This window comes from Hylaeus volcanicus, chromosome 7 (assembly GCF_026283585.1).
Source record: "Hylaeus volcanicus isolate JK05 chromosome 7, UHH_iyHylVolc1.0_haploid, whole genome shotgun sequence".
NCBI classification, from domain to species: Eukaryota; Metazoa; Arthropoda; class Insecta; order Hymenoptera; family Colletidae; genus Hylaeus; species Hylaeus volcanicus.
The window spans coordinates 21151359-21170120 of NC_071982.1; the positions used below are offsets into that span (position 1 = coordinate 21151359).

Genomic DNA, 18762 nt, shown 5'->3' on the forward strand with positions numbered 1-18762 from the left:
AAATTGTTGTTCAGAATCGTCTCAGCTACCCCCCATTTCCGGCTCCTCCCCGACTTTTGGGACACCCTGTATATTTACCAAACGCAGACACGATTTGGCGGTAAATATACGAAAGAAGCGAACAATGAACATAGTAGCGGCTTCCTGTAATGAATTATTCATCGAGCAGAGAAATACTAACGATTACTTATCGTTCGAATCTGTACGTTTAAAATCTATTTGACCGCTTGGAATTGGCGTCAGTCGTTATCGGTATGACGCACGACTTTCCCCAGGGATCCCATATCCGACCAACGACCCATTTATTCCCCATTATTCGTTAACCGTGCGCGTCTATTTTTGGGCCCAGCAGGAAACATGCTCCAAGTATTAAATTACTGCAATAAAACGATAAGATAAACGAAATTAAAGGATTTTTCTCGCGACGATCAATTACGAGTTCGGTCTCCTTGTGTCTCGGTCGTTCTATTGTACCTTATTGTTGACTTTGTTGAGTTAAGCGTGCGATATCCTCGGACTTGATCGCTATTTCAATACTTATTTATCTCGCGAGACAGAGAACAATACGAGGGCACTACTGATGGACTTTGCCATCGATATTCAGTTTGTTGTCGATTCATCGCGTTTATAAAAGAGGAGACCAAGTATCGAACACCATTCTTTCTATGATCAATTCTAACTCCGCCTCGATTCGATACTTGAGTTGTATTTTATCGTTAATACCGAACGATATTCGCCAGGGATACAATCAGTATAGCGAATTTAACACTAGGTTTACGGAGACACCTTATCAGATTACTAAAGTAATGCTTCAATAGGTGACGTAGATTCAGTAAAATTATTCGAGAGGTCTCGGACAAAAATGAATTCGAACATAGCCGGCACGCATGGCTGGTAAACGATGTAAATGGTTTCCGGAGAATTTTGTGAAATTTGAAATTGCCCAGGTGCTTCTGTAAACCTAGCTTTAAACGTGTACGTCCACTTCAACACGTCGAATTCCGCGTCATCCATATATAGACGGCAGGAATTTTCACCGAAGAAATAAAAAATTAATTCCGAAGATCACGCGTTAAAGAAAACAAGTCCGAATAGGATTAATCGTGATCGATTTGCAAAACTAAATGCTACCGCGAACGTTGGATCATATTCCAACGTAACAAGAACAAAATTTTATCCTCGCAATTATTTTCACGAGTACGTCTGGCATTAATCTCTATTTGGACGAGTATACGTGCAATCTGTAGCAACGGCCACTGGCCATTGCGCGAAGAAAAAAAAAATGAATCATAAACGATTCGAAAATATACTCTAATCTAATCGTCGGTTTAATTCGAGAGACTTCGATAACCCCGTTAATCAAACGACGATTAAATGGTAATCATTTTTCAGGATTACTGTCGATATGCCTGTTGATGTGGACGATCGCGTCGAGCGTCGACGGGGTCGACGTAAATTGTTGCCCGGATGGTTCCATATGGTTGCAGACGATCCGATGCTCCGACGGAAAGAAAATCCAACTGGACTGCCACCACGGCAGCTTCCTGATCGACCCGGAAGAATTCGCGCACGACAACTTCACCGTGGTCCACGAGTATGGCGATGCTTGGCTTCAATTCGAGGAACAGAACTACGAAAGAATCCCGTCGGACATGTAAGCGATTCGCTCCAACTCCGATCGTACCTTTATAAGGGAAGAAGACATTCGACGCACCGCGAGACCGCGCGAACCGTAACGAGCAGATTTCAACCCTTTACAGTTCGAAGAAGCGACCTTCCTTGTTTGTCTAATTCAGGAAAGGAGAAATTCGAGGCTCGAGCGATGTAACAACGTAATCTTATACTTCTTGATTCGACAAAGTCCATTTACGAGTTCCCTTTACGACGAAACAGTTGTGACGTCAAGCGTATCAGTAAGGTCTACCTCAAACTAAAACTTCGATAGTATAATCGTTCTCTTTCATTTCCTCTGGGAAAACATAACGAGACGCAGGATTTTCCTCCATATCAACAGTAGCGACATCGAGGAAAGAAATTCGTTTAGGATTACGTTTGTTTAGCGATTAGCATCGATTTTTTTTTTTTAGCAAAAAAGGAATATACTGAATATAATAATTTCAGTAATCTTCAGTAGTCCTATCTTATCTTGTCTTATCTTGTCTGACTATTATATAAAGAGAGCGTTTGTTTGTATGTACACAAAAATTTCGTACAGGACTTAACCGACTGATACCAGATTTTAATACCAGCTTCCTCCCTTTCTCTGAAGTAACATAGGCTACGTTATTTGAAGAAAAATGAAATTACATCCGCGTAAAACTACGTATGTTGCTTCGATAGCTTTTAAACTCTTGCGCTCTAGTAGTGACGTAAAATTACTCGAGTCTCAACAATTTCCACGATCTTACTAAACCGAACGAAAATTAAACGATCGATAAATCAATGCAGCTAATAATTAACTACGAAAGAGCTTTCTCAAAAGCTACAAAATGACACATATAACGCTTGCGTATAAATTACACAAAACGAAACAACGTAAAAAACGCACGAACTTTTAGCTCAGCCTAACATTAGGACAATTCTCTCTCGTTTCCGTAACACTCCTGCGAGTTAACGTTAGAAACTACCCGCGAGTCCTCCGTAAACGCATCGTCCCGTGCTCCGGATCACCGTAACAAACCATCCGTGACCAAGAACAAAAGAATTCGTGCGTCAGCGATTCGTTAACGTTTAATCCTTCTGCATATTCAGGTTTTGCGTGGCGCAACGTGAAAACAGCAGCTCCAAGATCGCCGTGGCGTGCTTCGAAAGCGAATTCCACCTAGCCGCGGTGGGGTGGAAAAGAATACTCTACTGCATCCTCTCGATTATATCGGCTATATTTTTGATCGCCACCCTGGCGGTGTACGTGCTGCTCCCGGAATTAAGAGAAATCCAGGACAAAGCGATGATGGCCGTGGTGACGTCGTTAGCGGTCAGCTACATCGTCCTTTCGATACAGAATCTGAAGCCCCAGGAAGACGGGGACTACGAGATATGTATCGCTTTAGGTATGAAACTTGGTCGAATCTATCTTTTTGTTCGTACATTATACAGACCGATTTATCGACCGAGTATTCTTCATCGTTTCTTACAGGATTCCTTTTGTACTTCGGTTTCCTATCGGTCTTCTTCTGGCTGAACATCGTGTCCTTCAACATATGGCGGGCGGTCTGGTAAGCGAAGATGTTCGGAAAGAAACGAGCCAAAAATTCCACTTTTCTTTGCGACTTCGTCCGTTGTATGGTCTTCTTTTTTCTTTTTTTTTTTTATAGGTTTAAGAATTTCAAAATCAAGGAGAGATCACTCTTTATTGTCTATTGTTTAGTTGGATGGGGCGGACCGATATGCTTCTTGTTAGCGACTCTAGCCGCTCATCACATGCTCGGGGAGCACCTGAAGCCTGGTTTCGGGGTGCAAAGTTGCTGGTTCAGCGGTAAAATTAACACGCGACGACCGAATCAAATACAAACCTAACCGTTTGCCGGCATGTGTCGAGGCAGACTCGACGGCGAAGGGTTCGTTAGTTTCATCGGCTCAGAGACTAATTCGCTTTTGTAGGCTCCGCGCAATTGTGGGTGTACTTTTATGGACCGATCGCTATATTACTGGCGCTGAATATCGTCTATCTGGGATTGACCAGTTGGCGCCTGTGGCATCAGTATCGCGAGTACAATGGGAGTAGATTGCGTGCGTTGCGATTTAAATGCCTCCTGTACGTGAAGTTGATATTCGTCATGGGTATCACTTGGATATTCGAAGTGATATCGCACGTTGCGGGCTCCGAACACGAAGTTTGGTACGAGATTCAACGAAACGTTAATTTTTACTCGCATCATGAGATTAACGCAACAAAACGCTTATCTCTTTCTTAATTTCTCTTCAGGATTCCAACGGACATTCTCAACTCGTTGCAAGGTTTCATAATATTCCTCCTGCTGGTTGTCACGCGAAAACGCGTGAGGAAGCTGCTGGCGAAGAAGGAACCCTGCGGGATCGCCTTCCCAAAATCTTGGACGGCCTACGAGGACGAGGAGTGCGAAGAGGAGGTGCTTCCAGAGGAGATAGAGCTGTCGCAACAAGGCTAGCCTTCGTTGCTTCCAACTAAACGAGGAGACGCCTCCACAGTTCTTCCAAATTTCTAATATCGACACGTTTGATCGAAAGGCGTTCGCGATCAACAACGAATGCAACGAACTACTCTCGTTTAATTACGGTAGTCGTAAAAGTAGCGCAACATCGCCGTTAGAATTAACCGAATACTCTTACCATTTGCCTAGTCTTTACGAGCATAAGTCGAAAGCATCGAGCCTCCTCGCGCTACGAGAGTAAGTTCGTTCATAGTCTCGACCCTATTACTTAATATTAACGTCTCAGAATCTCCATGAACTAGCGATAACGAACCAAGTACCATCGCCGCTTGTACGTCGATCCGCGGAATTAGCTAGAATTTATTACGTAGCGTGAGTCGGCGACGATTCATCGCGTTGATTCCACGTTAATCGTTCCCCCCCCCCCTCTTTCTCTCTCTCTACAAAGTCACGACGATTCGCCTTAAATCACGACACCGCTGTGACGCGTTTTAGCCATAAACACGAAGAGTGGGTGCAGTCGACGAACGACGTAGCGCGTCATTGAAAGTCCCGCACGTGTAATTTTTTCTTAAAAGGGACCATTAATCGAAAGAGAGGGGAATACAAACCGTGTTAAGCCTTTGCGCCCTAAGGAGTTGGTGATAAACTTCGAGGAGTTCGTTTTCAAATTGTTCAGAATTTCTTAAATTATACGGCTTCTTCCAAACTTTCAAATACATAGAAATATTGTATTTATTGAATTATTTATAGTAGGACGCCTCTAAGTACCTGGACAGTACAGCTTGGAAGCGCAAAGGATTCAATGTTAATTAGAATGTGAACTTGTTGTCGAAAAGGAGTTGTGTAAATACCGAGTTTATGTGGACGACAAGGATTTTTACTAAGGAATTAAATACGTTAATTTTAAAATCTAAAAAAAAAAACAAAAAAAAAATAATACCAGTTAGATTATATTCCAATTGTATAGATACAAAATTGTAGCCAAGTAGGAATTTTGACGATTATTGGTCTGGCAGTGAACGTGTTAATATGCGATCGTTTTTTAGACAGCAAAGTGTAGCGTTTAGTCGCCACCCCTGTTCTTAATGGGTTAAATAACGTCGAGTTGAAGCGCGCAAAAAAAACGTTGATGCGAATTACCGTGCCGGAACTGCGTTTCGCGTTTGCGTAGGAACGGTTGCGGTAATTAAACGAACCAGCGTGCGCGAGTAATCGAGCACTCGGTTCAACGAAGACGCTAAGAGACGAGAACAGTCGGATGGAACAGTGTATCGCGCTAAGTGACTACCGTGCCCACGTTTCCATGAGTAATGCTCGCCACGAGCGTGCACGGTCACGTAACGATGAGTAGATCCCATTGTCAACCGGCACACAAACGCGACGCGGGCCTTTGTGCACGCTGAACGCGTAAAGCAACTATACTGATCGATATTTCAGCGACGCGGGCATGTTGCGAGCAAGAAACGCGTAACTTTTATCCGCACAACTCGTGTCTAGTCGAAACGAGTGGGAAACGAGTGGGAAACGAGTGATCAACGATTATGTAAACGATTACTCGAACTGTTTACTAACCGGTTGAATGTTTGTTTATAAGGTATTTAAATTCTAGCGAAGAACTTGTATAAATAAACGTGTACATAACATGCATCTTAGGATAGAAGTAAATAAACGTGTTTGTATGAAAAGATAAGACTCGAGTATTAAGTGGGATATATTGAAATTAAGAGCGTCATTACGCAAGGCGTCTACGAGAGATAATCTATTTACGCTACCGAATAGTCGAGCAAGTGTCGCATTTCAGGCTTCGTGCGAACCCTTTCGAGTAAGATGACCGGCGATATGAAACTTCCAAGAAAGGCAAAAAGTCACTGTCATTTTTAGCGGCGTCATTCTTGTTGGAAGCAACCGATATCCTGTTTGTAAAACACTGAAGCGAAGGAATCAGAAATTCAAGAATTCAAAGTTCTTTCACTATGGAACATTGTTCAATAAAAAAAAAGAAAGTATATACACACGAAGAACCTTTACTTCCTATTCTATAAATTCCTATTTAAGTTCAATTTTTGTAGTTAGCAATGATTTTATTTTGTATAAAGATCCGCAGCTTACTTTTAAATGATCGTAATCAAAAAATGAAAAAGAAAAAAAAGAAAGGAAAAAGAAAAAGAAGAAGTTGGAATCAAGGTGTCAAGGACGAACCGATTACGGCGATATACATATCTATATGCGTGACGTTAAAGGAATCGTACAAGTGTATGCAAACAGCGAGTCGGTTGTGAATCAATCACACGAGTCCACGTACATCAGCAGTTGACAAACGTGTGCGATAACGCTACCCTGTAAATATTCAGGAGATACGATGTACAGGATAATGTTTAAAAACAAACAAAGAGCGATCTACAGGCGAGGAATATTACAACGCAGAGAATTTGATCCAACGAGTATCGTATCGTCGCGTTGAGCTAAAGCTACTCGAGACAGCGATACAAAATACAACAAAGATCTGTAAACGAGAAACTTGAGTAATCTATTGAAAGATGTTTATACGAGGAATATTTGAACGCAGAAAATTTGGTCAAGCAACCGCCTTGATACGCGTGTATCGTCGTTGAATAAGCTAAAGAGTTACTCGAGAGAGCAATCAGAGGAAGGCAACAAAGATTTGCGCAGAGTAAACGAGAAAGGTGAGGATGCGTAGAGAAGAGAGGGGAAAGCGGGTAGGGGAAACGATGAGACAGGCCACCCGGGGGCTGGGGGGGCTGGGAGGGGAGGTAGAGCGAGTACGGAAGCGAGCGAGAGGTAAAACCGACAGAGACAAGGTACACCCAACGCGGACCTAACCCAGAGGGGATAGAGAGAGCAAGCGAGCTATCGAGAGAACGTGCGAGTGAAAAAGAGATGGAAAAAGAGACAAAAAGACAGCGCAACAGAGAATAGGAACGGGATGGTATGGCGGCGAGTATGGGCAGGGGTAGGTCTTGCTAGGCGGGCAACCCGTTGGCAGGTATGGCGATGAACACACTGGGAAACCATCGTCGCGTCGCGATGAACGAGTGAATATAACAACGCCCTCGAGGTAGACCCGGTGGCCGTCACGAAATCGATCAACGAGCTACGCTAAACTCGACCTGGAAGGAAAGCCCAACCAATGCACGGAAGGAGTGATACGAACGCGAACGGTGCCGAGTCGATGACATGCGTTGTCTCGTGAGCGTGGTAATCGTCGTGGTCGGTTTGCTGACGAATCATCCCCGGGCAGTGATAGCGAGCACCGACGGGAAAGCTAATCTGATCAGTATAGGGAAATGTTGCGAGCCCGGGGAGATACTCGTAGACGACACGTGCACGCCATTGAAGGAGACCAACGAGACGGAGTGGCGACCGAAATTCGTCGAGGAAAAGGTGAACGGTATATCGAGGAGCAGGCAAGTGGAGCCTAATTATCAGCTGAAGATCGGTAAGCCCAAGTGTCAGTCCAACGAGCACCAATGGAACGTGTATCATCGTCGATCCGGGGAGGATCGATTGGCGATATTGACCAACGGTATACTAAGACACTACACCACCGATCTCGCGAAAAGAACCGAGGACAGAAGTGTTTACGGACTCGATCCCGAGGAACTGATGGACGAAGAGGATCTCGATACTATGTATATTCATTACGATTATCCGTTTGGCCATTATTGCGCTGATAAAGCGATTCTGACCACCGATCGACTAGTAACGACGTACGCTATGGTTTGCGTACCAGACGTGGTCGTCACGTGGACCGATACGAATTATTTGATGAGGCACGCGATCGATCCCGCGTTCCACGCTATGTCGATAGCCAGCTACCTGATCGTCGCCGTTGTCTATTTCGTATTACCGCAGCTGCGTGATCTCGTGGGAAACATGATAACCAGCATGACTCTGTGCCTTATAGCCGGCCAGTGTGCCTCCATGGTCAGAATATTCACCGAGTTCGGCAGTCATGTCAGTTTTATGGTTGCTGGTACGATCAACATTCTTTCGTAAATAACGTTTAGGGATGGGCATAACTCATGTCTTGACCACTTAAAATACTTCAATTCTAAATAGCTTCAACTCTAAAAAGCTTCGATTCTATAAATAACTTCCTCCTAAATACCTCTTTAATTCTAAAGTGCTCTAATCCTAAATAGCTTCGATCTCAAATGCTCACACGTCGAACAAAAGGCTTCAACTTTATATATTTATATCTTTTTCAGATACCGTAATGTACGTCTCATTGCTAGCCGCATTTTTCTGGCTGAACGCGTTGGGCTACTACGTGTGGAGTACTTTTCGTTCGCGTAACGTATTTCTACGAGTGACTGACGGCAGAAAGTATTGTTACTATTCCACGTATGTTTGGAGCTCAACGGTTTGTATAGCGGGATCAGCGATTTTCGCGCACTTCGCTTTAGAGACCAGTAAACCAGTTATCACTGGAACGATTTATCCTCCTCAGGAGACGATCGGTTGGCTCGGTGTATCTGTATTGTTCACGGCTATCGCACTGACGATACTGGTAGATCTGAGTTTCGTATTGACGACCGCGAATAGAATCAAACGAATGAGCACGTACGGTCGGATTCATCACAAAATGAAATATAGTTTCCGAATGTTTGTTTTCCTATTTGTTCTCATGAGTACCGGATGGGTCGCGTTGTTGCTGTCGCGATTGAGCTACGACGTACTCGTGTATTGTCAAATTGTTATTAATCTGTTTCAAGCGATTTCGATATTATATGTATGCGTGTTCGGTCAGAGGAGAGTCACGTTCTTGCTGGGGAAAACATGCAATTGCTGTAACTCGCGAGAAAATATCGAGGGATTAGACTGGGGCGAAGAAATGACTGCCATTAACGCGGGATATTAACGACGTAATACGAAAACCCGAAGTATCAAACATAATTTCGGTTTTGTTTTGCATTTTTTATCACTTCGAACACACATCAAGCGAGATCGAACATTTTGAATTAAACGGAGTTCTATAAGTCTGAAATCATGGTTCGCAACACGAGCCAGTGTATAACAAAAAAAACATATCAACGATCTTGTTAACAGTATTAAATACGCCGTAAAACGAACGAATATACGATCTCGTAAAACGTGAAATGAACGTAAATTTTATTGTAAATGACAAACGAGTAGATTGAGATATTGTATATAATATTTGCAAGGAGTCATACCAACTTTAACGATGCAATATAATTCAAACTATTTTTAAATATGCAAATCGAAATTTATCTATTTTAAATATTCACGAAATATTCAATATCGATCATTGTTCGTGCCTTGAAAACAAAAATTACGTTTGCCTTATGAAAATGTGCACTTAATCGTGAAATAATCGTTGAACTCATAATACGATATATGTATAATATAGCATTTCACAATAGCGTCATCACACCTATCATTTTTTTTTTTTTTTTTAGCAAGAATATTATTTAAGATATTCATGTAGTATTTATATTTGTATAGAAATATAACTTTTGTACAAAAGATGTATCATCCTCTATAAACCTCAATATACTCGACAAATATATCAGTTTGCCATTTTCATTTATCTTGTCTTTTATTTTACTGAGAAAAATTTTGTAGTTCACTTACCTGTCCAAACAATCCACCTTCGGGACGACATAGTAGATTAGACAACTGACACCGCACCACCAGGTGACAATCATCCATAACTGTGTTGAAAAATCTTCTGGTTGGGAGGAGAGCCTCTAAATCTATCACTAGTTCAAGAAATCTTTCGCAGTACCGCACCTTATCTGGTAAAAGTGGCCCTATTGAAAAAGAAGTATTATGTTACAACTTTATAATAGGGGAATGCCTCTCTGATAATTTATTGCTTTACCTTCTTCTGTAATTGTTTCTAATATTGCCATGAACTTGATCATTAATCTATGTAGAAATTTACGCTCCCATTCCAGCTTCTCTTTACATTCAGGATTGTCTTTCTTCCTTATAACTTTCCAATATTTCCTCCATTTTGGATACTTTCTAAACTCCAATTCTCTACGTCCTTGTTGCAGCGAAATCCACATAGACAATGACACCAACCTTTTCACTTCTTCTCTAACTAACGACACCTCCATGGAATTGAAGCAATGATTCAGAAATACAATTAGGGCTGTCTGTTCTTTCAGGTCAAAGTCCATTATACTGTCTTCAAGGCATGCTTCCAAAACATTTTGGAAGAATTCAGGGAAATGTTCTGGATTTCTTTCGAATGCTTCCCAGACTTGAACACGTTCTCGAAATTTCTCATTGACCATCACAACAATCGACATAGTATGAGCACGAGTTGCATTGCTCGCTGTATAGTTTGGCCACAAAAAGTTTTCTAGATATTGACTGAATTCCAGCATCATAATTCTTCGAATAGAGAATTTAGATGCACAGATTTCCTGAACATAAATGTCTTCTACTATCTGAGGATTAAATGGGAGGTGTGAATCTGTAGTGTGCGGTGCCCAATATTTATTCGCAAGCTGCAACAGATATAGGAAAAATTATATAAAACAAAAGGTTCGCTATCTTTAATTCTCTGTTGATACAAAAACGTATCATTATTCTACCTATGCAACAAAGTGATGTATGTATTAATAGTAACTACCTGAGTTATTCGATCAGCATTGATCTGCTCTACTGTCGGAGCAGGATTATTACTTTTTACAGTTGAGCCGTTTTGATTTTCCATGTTGGCTTTAATTAATGTCTATTTAAATCCACAACTTAACCTAACTTAATACGACGTCAAGGTTAATGTTACGAACACTGCCGTCCACATGACACGAGTAACAACTTTGATTACGCGTTTGCGTAAACGTACATTTACGATTGTCTTATCACTCATTTCATTTGGTTTTCTGCATAAATGTATTCTTTTAGTTAATCACATTCACTTTTCCAGCATACTGCACCACACGCAATGTTAAGTGTACAATGGTCTCCCATTTTCAAAATGCTTAATTTGCTGCCGTTCATTGGCTGCACAGACGCTACGTCTGTGATTGGCTGTGAGAGAGAAATTCTAAACGAATTTGATTGGTTATATTAGAAATAGTTATTGAATTGCTATTTTAAAGTTATGAACAAATTAGCATAAAGAGAAGAGCAAGGACTAACTTGTATATTTCTATCCTTCATTCCTAGATACGGTTAGTACTTGTTTAATTCCTTTTATTATGCAATCCTTTGTTCTGTGATTTAAACTGACTGAAGAGTCAACCGCCATTTCTCTGACACGTGAATTATACTATTGTAAATATATTCGATGTGAAAACTTTCATGGGTAGACAGTATGAGTATGATTTTATCTAATTTTATCTCGATTAAGTTTTTGATAAGAAACATGTAAGACCATTTTCTATTCTTTAAAGACATCTTAATTCATCGTAATAATAATTTTCAGTAGTAAATGAATTATATCCTGACAACTTTTAATACAGACCAAAAATAGACAGAATGTCAAATTTAAGGAAAACTAAGGCAAGACGTGATAGTGAACAAATAGTTGTTAATGCTAAAAGAATAAATATATCAAAAGATGATGATATAGATACAGACATGAGTATTGCAGTTACAAGTGACAAAGCACTTGTAGATATTTCTGAACAATTATTGTTAGTGGAAAAGAATTTGGCTTTTGAGTTAGGGAAAATTACATTCCGTTTGCCTGTGGAATATGTTTATAGCCCACTTGAATATGCATTTAATATACATTCTATGTATGTAAACAAGTATTGTACCACTGCTAAAAAAATGTTATTTCTTGGAATGAATCCTGGTCCCTGGGGTATGTCTCAAACCGGTGTTCCATTCGGAGAAATAAATATGGTTCGTGACTGGTTGAAAATTAGTGGACCAGTTGGAAAACCTGCTAAAGAGCAACCAGACAGAAAAATAACTGGATTTCAATGTACACGCAGTGAGATTAGTGGAAAAAGATTATGGGGCCTTTTTCAAGAATTATGTGGGAATCCAGAAAAGTTTTTTGAACATGCATATTTACATAATTATTGTCCTATTGCATTAATGGACAAAAAAGGCCGTAACATCACACCAGCAGAAATAAAGGCAATACAGACTTTCTTATAAACTTGTATGTGTATATTAAATGTTATATCTTTTTAGGGACCAGAAATACAAAAAGTGCATTCTTTTTGTGACAAGGCTTTGGCAGATGTAATTAGACTCCTAAATGTTGAAATTCTTATTGGCATTGGTGGATATGCAGAGAAAAGAGCATTACTTGTAGTCCAATCTTCTAAGTTGCCTGTCAAGGTAATCAAAAAATATTTCATTTTGGGGTTCATATATATTTATGTGTGTTTTGTTTTTCAGGTTCTGTGTCTACCTCATCCAAGTCCACGTGCTGCAAATAATAAAAATTGGAGTGAAAAGGCAACCAAAAAGTTGAGCGAATTAGGGCTACTTGAATACTTTACCAGTTAAATACAGTTATTAGAATATGAACATTTCAACAAAGACACCTTTAATGGTGAAGTTGTGATTTATGTATGAAAGATTTGTTTGAGTTTGAGTTTTGAGCTGTGACAGTTTTATAATTTTCCCAATCTTTAAATTTTGATACAATTAAATATAATTTGAACATTCAAAAATTTTAACAAAAAGCATAATGGACACTTTGACTTGGATGGATGTCGCGTTACAAAAGGCAGATGATTCGTTAAAAATTGGCGAAGTCCCAGTTGGCTGTTTGTTTGTGTACGATAACAAAGTCATTGCTATAGGTAATAATACAGTTAATGAAACGCGTAATGCAACTCGACATGCAGAGATAAACTGTATAGATCAAGTTTTAAAATTCTGTAAAGAGAAAGATTTGAACTATAAAAATGTTTTTCCTAACATCGATGTTATCGTTACTGTAGAACCATGTATAATGTGCACATCAGCATTGTATCAACTACAAGTTCGTAACATTGTATACGGTTGTGCAAATGACCGTTTCGGTGGATGCATTAGCGTTTTCGAAGTACCCAAACTTTACAATTCAGAAACTAAAGTAATAGGTGGCGTCAAAGGTGATGTAGCAATGGCGTTATTGAAAGAGTTTTACAAAGGCACGAATCCAAATGCACCCGAGTCAAAAGTGAAAAAAGATCGTAAATCGACGAAATGTTCGAGTACAGAGAGTGTTTAATTTTTATTTGATTTTTGTTTTTTTTTTCGTCGACTAATGAAAAAAGGATTTGTTTTTATTTTTGTACGAGTGATTAGATGTATAAATAATGAACAGTATACAAATATATACATGTTTCGATATGTTATAATTGTTATTTGTTTTGTACTTATCTATAAGCGTGTAAAGATAGTTTGTAATAAATATTTAAAAAGATTATTCTAGTTTTTAATAACAAGTACTAGAATTAAAAACATTTTACTTATGAACACCACGTATGGTCTATCTCACATTTCCCTTGGTACCATCTCACTAATAACTGATTTCTCAGTGAATAATCTTTGAGCACCATATTTTTTGTCTGAAAGTTGTAATCAATATTTGTATAAAGATATTAAAGAAAAAGGGGCGCTTATTAAAAAGAAACTCACTATAGATGGTGGGAAAACTCTTTGGAAGTCCATTTTATTCTGATGTTCCAGATAACTCTGGGACAAAATAAGCTTGGTTTCAGCCGTGAAACACGGTCTACAAAGCTGACATTCTACTCGGAAGCAATCGTTGCATTCCGTGCAGAGTTGTGGCAACACGACTAAATTTTTATCAGCTACCACCATTTCTTCTTCCATCTTGCCCCTAAAATAAAAACCAAAAGTTAAACGACTATCGTATTAGTATAACATTTATCGTAACTAACAATTACCTTAATTTTAACGAGTCTTTCCTGATTCGTTGACCAACGCCAATCAACGCGAATAAATTATAAATAACTTGCTCGTAAAGTAATTGGTTCGGTGGATAATGGGCGGAGGACAAATTCGGAGACATATTCGCTTCCATGGTGTAAACGTTTAAATCTTCGTCAAGCGCAAAGTCGATTCTAACTAATTCAAAGAAATTTCTTCCATTCCCGAAACGTTTCGCGGCTTCTTTGATGTGGCCTTCTTTTAGCAACATAATCTCCTTTATCGCTTCGTGTGCTGCGCGCCAGACCTTCTCTGGATCTTTTCCCTGTGATCTAACGTACGCGTCGAACGTATCCTTCATCGAGAATCCCAATTTGGTGTAATAATGTTTCAAAGACGGAACGTTCCAAATTGGCAAGTAATCGTCGCCGACTACGTACTTGTCCAAAACATCGGGTTCGAACGGATGATATTTGACAGGGCAAAATCTGAACAGGACATCGCCTTTGTACGCGTATACTCTGAGGGGATCGATGGACGTGATAACAGTGTACACGCCTATATCAAATTTGTAACCGTCCACGAGAAACGGCCGCTGTATAAATTCTTGCACGAAGGACCCCGTCGTCGTGAGATTTATATCGTTAGTGGTTTTAACGCTGATGCCCCGATGATCGTTGGATTTCTGCACGAAAATCTTCTGCGGGTGTTCGTCAACGTAGCGCAAGAATTCCTCTCGTTGTTCCGGCAGTTTGAACGCCGGAAGTATATATCGGCCCTTCGTCGTCGATAAGTCTACTTTGTTCGTGATGTATCCGCACCCAGGGAAATGATTAACGCGCCGATGACCATCCAGATTGCTAATGTTGGAAAATAAAGCTCTGAATGGGTAATCGTGTGCCCACAACAAATCCCAATTCGAATCGTCGGTTCGTTTAAAGCCTAAACGATCCAATACAGCGAACACGTGCTTCAAGTATCCGGTATCGTTATTTTTCGCGTATATCCGATATAACGGTCTCTTTTCTTCTATTTCGATTACTTTCGTACGTACCGTTACTAAATTTTCTTGATAATACAAGAAGAGAAAGAATAGGGAGTATAGAAGCGCCGGACCAAGGACGGAATATAGACAAATTTTTAAAATCGTTTTCACCTTCAAACTCATAATTTTAGTGTAAACCACGGAATTGGTATCCTGTAAAAGTAAGACGTTCGTTATAAGTTAGTGTAATAATTATTGCGTAGTTGGCAAACTCTACGTACCTGTTTTTCGTCTTCTTTTTCCTGCTTCTTCTTCTCTGACATGACTGACCATATGATTCCGGTATCATTTGTCGACGTACCTGTGGAGAAGAACACTATATTAGTGTTTAAAACGCTAAGTTGCAACGAAAGTACCGTTGGAACTTTCCCCGCTACGCTGCGTGTCCTTCAAGTGGGGAGTACATACGAGAACCGGTTCTTATTCATAGATCTTTCGCTGTGTCCCCATTTTTTTGTTTAAATTATTCGATAGAGTGGATTAAGAAGATATAATGAACTTAAGAAATTGAAGAAATCAATGGTCTGCGCTTAATTCAGAAAATTAATATACACACATGTGTTTTGGTAGCGAATGACTATCGCATTTGTATTATTCAATTCATTGATTTCTTAATAGGAATTATTTGAAAAATGGGTGGGAATCACTGTGGCTTCCTGCTACTCGTAACAGGTGCATCCAAAAAGGTCATCGCTCACTGAGCCACTCTGAGTGAGGTTTAATACCAGTGGCGCCATCGGTGGCGAAACGTCCAAGTTTGCAGTAAAAAAAAAGGTTTTAACCGGTCCTGTAAGATGGCGCCACCGATACCTTTTAATCAATGATTCTTTTTTTCATAAATACATAATTAATACGTCTCTTTGCTTTATAACGATAAATTACATTATTTAAATATATTGTTTAAACATTTATCTTAATAGTTATTTAATATTGCATTAATTATCGACCCCCTTTAGGAACTATTAAACTTGGGCGTTTTGCCATCGATGGCGCCACTGGTATTAAAACCCGCTCACAGAGCGGCTTAGTGAGCGGTGGACCCATCCTCACGCTGTAAGTTAATGGCGCTTCCTGTCTTTTTCGCTATTGAATCGGTGTAGCAAGCATCTTTTTGACGAAGAAATGGGTTTCCAAAATATTTGGTACTCGCATCCGCGAAAGTATGGGCAAGGATCTAGGTCCTGGTATGTATTATCACTTTGTAACTGATTGTACGATAAAAAAAAATATATGTACGCCACAAAATTGCATGGAACATAATTGACCGCGTGTTACGGAAGTTTATGTTTCTTCAATAACAATAAACTTCTGTAATACTCGTAATAATCGTTTTAGACAGTTCAAAAATTATTATGCTCTTATCGTATGATAACTGAATATACCTATATCTATTGATGTAATTTAATTGAGTGAAATATGTTTCCACATGATGCGAATCGTAACCTTAAAATAATGTTTTGAACGTATTCCAAACGTTCTTGCTTTATCTCTTCTTTAAAAAATTTAATTGTAAATAATTTATTTTGCAGTCGTGCTTGCGCAAACAGGCATGGATTAATTCGCAAATATGGTTTAAATATTTGTCGACAATGCTTCAGAGAGTATGCTGCTGACATTGGTTTCAAAAAGGTATTGTACTGCATTCTCTGTTATATCTGTAAATACATTTGTACATATTCAAGACCAATATTTTTTAAATTTGTTTTTACTCTTGCAGCTGGATTGATGGAGATACATTGTAAATACAACAATTTCCCGAAAAACTAAATTCAAACTTTATGTATGTACAAGATGAAACTTCTTCTATGTGAAATTTAATCATAGTGAAATGTGGATTATGTAACTGAACTGGGAAACAAAAATAAATTATAATGTATTGAATTTGATTATAAAATAAATAATAACATCTGTATTTATATTATACATGTGTATGCTATATTCATTTTTTTAATTATTCAAATAAGATAAGTAATAAAGTTAGTTACTATTATTATCTATGTACCATACCAACCTATGGAATATCGTAGTTCCTACGTGTTTTGGCAAACTGAAAGAAATGTTGTTAGTGGTTGAAGCAATGGGTGAAGTCCCTTCTTCCATCAGTCAATAAGGGAATCACTGTAATTTATACTGTTTAATCAATTCATATTTCATGTGTAATCATCAGTGAAATAGAACAGATAGTATATATATATGTTGCAATACTTATTGTAAATATTGAATTTTAATATTAATCGTAACGTTTGAAGTTAACCTCTTCGCAATTGTCGTATTCTGTTACAAATACGATATCAAGAATAACGTTAGAGAGTTACTAGAATCGTGAATAAAATATTCTATCGTTATCATGATAGCGAATGAAAAGTAATATTTATGATTATCTAATCGTACTTTTATAACCAGGTGAAAAAAAATGGGATTTCAAGATTCGATGCAGTACATATTATTCACTAACCCAATCGCTACTACTGCAAAATCGTATGTTTGGAATTCGACTGCATCGGTAAGTCACATTGTCATACAAAGAAAAAATAGTGTTCCTAATAGAAACGTAAATATGTAGTCTATGAAACTTATATACGAAGTTGTTTCTCTTTCATGTTGTATATGTACTTCATTTGAAAAAATTTTAATTGACTTTCCTATGAATCTTTTTATAAAGTTATTTTATAACTACTCATTTAATACCAAACAATGAGTTAGCATTTTTTTGTATAATTAAATATAATTACAAGTAGCATTCTATACAAATTTTATAGGAAAAAGTTACTTTGTCTGTATTAGGAGTGTATATTGATAAGAAATTTGGTAACATATTTGTTTATAAAATTAGTACTATTTTGATAATTGTATATGTCCATAGCTATTAGGTTTTGCGAAACCTCGCTCTGTAGAATTAACAATGGCACCACAAATACCTTTATGGAAATTAGCTAGAGCTACAGGACCATATGTAAGACTTGCTGCTCTTAGTGGAGCAGCAGCTGTGGCAATTGGAGCTTATGGCTCTCACAGTAAGAGCAACTTTATTTCTTTATATGTTTAATATCAATTAATATAGTAAAAAGAAAGAAATATCAATATCAAGTAATTTTTAATTCTTTATAATTTCAGAGAAATATGCAGAGGATATGCAACACGAGCAAAAAGTTTTTGAAACTGCAAGCAAATACCATTTTGTTCACACATTAGCATTATTGGGTTTACCTCTATGTAGAAAGCCGTTTTTGGTATGTTTAATTTCAATGTAATATGAACAAATATTATAATTTTGTAAGCATTATTATATTCGTTTCGCTATTTAGGCTGCAACATTCTTTATGTCTGGAATAGCATTATTCTGTGGAACGTGCTACTATTCTGCATTTACGGGTGATAAACAATTTAATAGAATAACACCAGTAGGTGGTTTTTGTTTTATATTCGGATGGTTGATTATGTGCATATAAATTTTTCAAGAAATATAAGAACCTTTGTATGAAAATGAAGAAAAAAACAGAATAATATAAACAATAAACGGATTCTGCAACTATTATACCAACATCATAAAAAAATGTTACTGTCAATGTATTGTTGTCTCGAAATAAATTATCTTCCTATGATTTGAAATAGTTTTTAATTTTACTGCCAAACACGTTTGCGATTACATTTATTGAAAACTACTAAAAAAACAGAATATTATTTGAATAATAGTAAAACTCATTTATACTACTAATGAATTGTTATAAATGTAACTCT

At 38.4% G+C, this 18762-nt stretch overlaps 8 protein-coding genes across 14 annotated transcripts in view; 6 read left to right on the forward strand and 2 right to left on the reverse strand.

Moving 5' to 3' along the window:
• The window catches only part of LOC128880286 (G-protein coupled receptor Mth2-like), a 7509-nt gene extending 2401 nt beyond the window's left edge, over nucleotides 1-5108 (forward strand). Inside the window, exons 2-7 of the mRNA XM_054130206.1 lie at nucleotides 1393-1654; nucleotides 2752-3050; nucleotides 3137-3215; nucleotides 3315-3475; nucleotides 3601-3838; nucleotides 3926-5108. Of these exons, the coding sequence (XP_053986181.1) occupies nucleotides 1393-1654; nucleotides 2752-3050; nucleotides 3137-3215; nucleotides 3315-3475; nucleotides 3601-3838; nucleotides 3926-4127 (1241 nt within the window). The 3' untranslated portion in view covers nucleotides 4128-5108. The remainder of the gene's footprint in view (nucleotides 1-1392; nucleotides 1655-2751; nucleotides 3051-3136; nucleotides 3216-3314; nucleotides 3476-3600; nucleotides 3839-3925) is intronic.
• Nucleotides 1-11255, reverse strand: part of LOC128880282 (RNA helicase aquarius) — a 19922-nt gene extending 8667 nt beyond the window's left edge. The window contains exons 1-3 of the mRNA XM_054130201.1: nucleotides 10762-11255; nucleotides 10000-10636; nucleotides 9750-9928 (exon numbers count right to left, since the gene is read on the reverse strand). Of these exons, the coding sequence (XP_053986176.1) occupies nucleotides 9750-9928; nucleotides 10000-10636; nucleotides 10762-10845 (900 nt within the window). The 5' untranslated portion in view covers nucleotides 10846-11255. The remainder of the gene's footprint in view (nucleotides 1-9749; nucleotides 9929-9999; nucleotides 10637-10761) is intronic.
• Nucleotides 6990-9701, forward strand: LOC128880285 (probable G-protein coupled receptor Mth-like 5). The gene is made up of 2 exons (XM_054130205.1): nucleotides 6990-8127; nucleotides 8363-9701. The coding sequence occupies exons 1-2, from the start codon at nucleotides 7329-7331 to the stop codon at nucleotides 9013-9015; spliced, it is 1452 nt and encodes a 483-aa protein (XP_053986180.1). The 5' UTR covers nucleotides 6990-7328; the 3' UTR covers nucleotides 9016-9701.
• A 79-nt stretch (nucleotides 11256-11334) lies between the features above and the next one.
• Nucleotides 11335-12770, forward strand: LOC128880288 (single-strand selective monofunctional uracil DNA glycosylase). 2 transcript variants are annotated; one of them, XM_054130210.1, is made up of 4 exons: nucleotides 11335-11501; nucleotides 11597-12224; nucleotides 12282-12431; nucleotides 12492-12770. In XM_054130210.1, the coding sequence occupies exons 1-4, from the start codon at nucleotides 11449-11451 to the stop codon at nucleotides 12600-12602; spliced, it is 942 nt and encodes a 313-aa protein (XP_053986185.1). In that variant the 5' UTR covers nucleotides 11335-11448; the 3' UTR covers nucleotides 12603-12770. The 2 variants fall into 2 exon arrangements, with proteins under 2 accessions (XP_053986185.1, XP_053986186.1); XM_054130211.1 differs by having other exon boundaries at nucleotides 11415-11501; nucleotides 11560-12224; nucleotides 12492-12768.
• LOC128880290 (tRNA-specific adenosine deaminase 2) lies at nucleotides 12622-13510 on the forward strand. Its single transcript, XM_054130217.1, has one exon. It carries the CDS (start codon nucleotides 12787-12789, stop codon nucleotides 13312-13314), a length of 528 nt encoding a protein of 175 aa, XP_053986192.1. The 5' UTR covers nucleotides 12622-12786; the 3' UTR covers nucleotides 13315-13510.
• An 11-nt stretch (nucleotides 13511-13521) lies between these two features.
• On the reverse strand, nucleotides 13522-15676 carry LOC128880284 (probable tubulin polyglutamylase ttll-15). 2 transcript variants are annotated; one of them, XM_054130204.1, is made up of 5 exons: nucleotides 15390-15676; nucleotides 15246-15325; nucleotides 13997-15177; nucleotides 13725-13929; nucleotides 13522-13654 (listed from the first exon to the last, which is right to left on the reverse strand). In XM_054130204.1, exons 2-5 carry the CDS (start codon nucleotides 15285-15287, stop codon nucleotides 13556-13558), a joined length of 1527 nt encoding a protein of 508 aa, XP_053986179.1. In that variant the 5' UTR covers nucleotides 15288-15325; nucleotides 15390-15676; the 3' UTR covers nucleotides 13522-13555. The 2 variants fall into 2 exon arrangements, with proteins under 2 accessions (XP_053986179.1, XP_053986178.1); XM_054130203.1 differs by having other exon boundaries at nucleotides 15381-15451.
• Nucleotides 15677-16046: 370 nt separating this feature from the next.
• LOC128879424 (40S ribosomal protein S29) lies at nucleotides 16047-16947 on the forward strand. The gene is made up of 3 exons (XM_054128544.1): nucleotides 16047-16208; nucleotides 16554-16653; nucleotides 16742-16947. Exons 1-3 carry the CDS (start codon nucleotides 16147-16149, stop codon nucleotides 16748-16750), a joined length of 171 nt encoding a protein of 56 aa, XP_053984519.1. The 5' UTR covers nucleotides 16047-16146; the 3' UTR covers nucleotides 16751-16947.
• A 140-nt stretch (nucleotides 16948-17087) lies between these two features.
• On the forward strand, nucleotides 17088-18626 carry LOC128879423 (transmembrane protein 256-like). 5 transcript variants are annotated; one of them, XM_054128539.1, is made up of 5 exons: nucleotides 17088-17307; nucleotides 17428-17527; nucleotides 17888-18038; nucleotides 18139-18254; nucleotides 18330-18626. In XM_054128539.1, exons 2-5 carry the CDS (start codon nucleotides 17438-17440, stop codon nucleotides 18471-18473), a joined length of 501 nt encoding a protein of 166 aa, XP_053984514.1. In that variant the 5' UTR covers nucleotides 17088-17307; nucleotides 17428-17437; the 3' UTR covers nucleotides 18474-18626. The 5 variants fall into 5 exon arrangements, with proteins under 5 accessions (XP_053984514.1, XP_053984515.1, XP_053984516.1 ...); XM_054128540.1 differs by having other exon boundaries at nucleotides 17088-17234; XM_054128541.1 differs by having other exon boundaries at nucleotides 17088-17144.
• The last annotated feature ends 136 nt before the right edge of the window (nucleotides 18627-18762 follow it).

Coding starts and splice junctions, on each gene's coding strand:
- LOC128880290 (XM_054130217.1), top strand. CDS start 12,787: ATGGACACTTTGACTTGGATGGATGTCGCGTTACAAAAGGCAGATGAT.
- LOC128879423 (XM_054128538.1), top strand. CDS start 17,438: ATGGGATTTCAAGATTCGATGCAGTACATATTATTCACTAACCCAATC. Junction 18,039..18,138: donor TGGAGCTTATGGCTCTCACA/GTAAGAGCAACT, acceptor TTATAATTTCAG/AGAAATATGCAGAGGATATG. Junction 18,255..18,329: donor TATGTAGAAAGCCGTTTTTG/GTATGTTTAATT, acceptor TTCGCTATTTAG/GCTGCAACATTCTTTATGTC.
- LOC128879424 (XM_054128544.1), top strand. CDS start 16,147: ATGGGTTTCCAAAATATTTGGTACTCGCATCCGCGAAAGTATGGGCAA. Junction 16,209..16,553: donor GGGCAAGGATCTAGGTCCTG/GTATGTATTATC, acceptor TTTATTTTGCAG/TCGTGCTTGCGCAAACAGGC.
- LOC128880285 (XM_054130205.1), top strand. CDS start 7,329: ATGCGTTGTCTCGTGAGCGTGGTAATCGTCGTGGTCGGTTTGCTGACG. Junction 8,128..8,362: donor TGTCAGTTTTATGGTTGCTG/GTACGATCAACA, acceptor TATCTTTTTCAG/ATACCGTAATGTACGTCTCA.
- LOC128880284 (XM_054130204.1), bottom strand. CDS start 15,287: ATGTCAGAGAAGAAGAAGCAGGAAAAAGAAGACGAAAAACAG. Junction 15,178..15,245: donor AAAAAGAAGACGAAAAACAG/GTACGTAGAGTT, acceptor TTACTTTTACAG/GATACCAATTCCGTGGTTTA. Junction 13,655..13,724: donor GAGTTTTCCCACCATCTATA/GTGAGTTTCTTT, acceptor TACAACTTTCAG/ACAAAAAATATGGTGCTCAA.
- LOC128880288 (XM_054130210.1), top strand. CDS start 11,449: ATGAGTATGATTTTATCTAATTTTATCTCGATTAAGTTTTTGATAAGA. Junction 12,225..12,281: donor TCACACCAGCAGAAATAAAG/GCAATACAGACT, acceptor ATATCTTTTTAG/GGACCAGAAATACAAAAAGT. Junction 12,432..12,491: donor CTTCTAAGTTGCCTGTCAAG/GTAATCAAAAAA, acceptor TTTGTTTTTCAG/GTTCTGTGTCTACCTCATCC.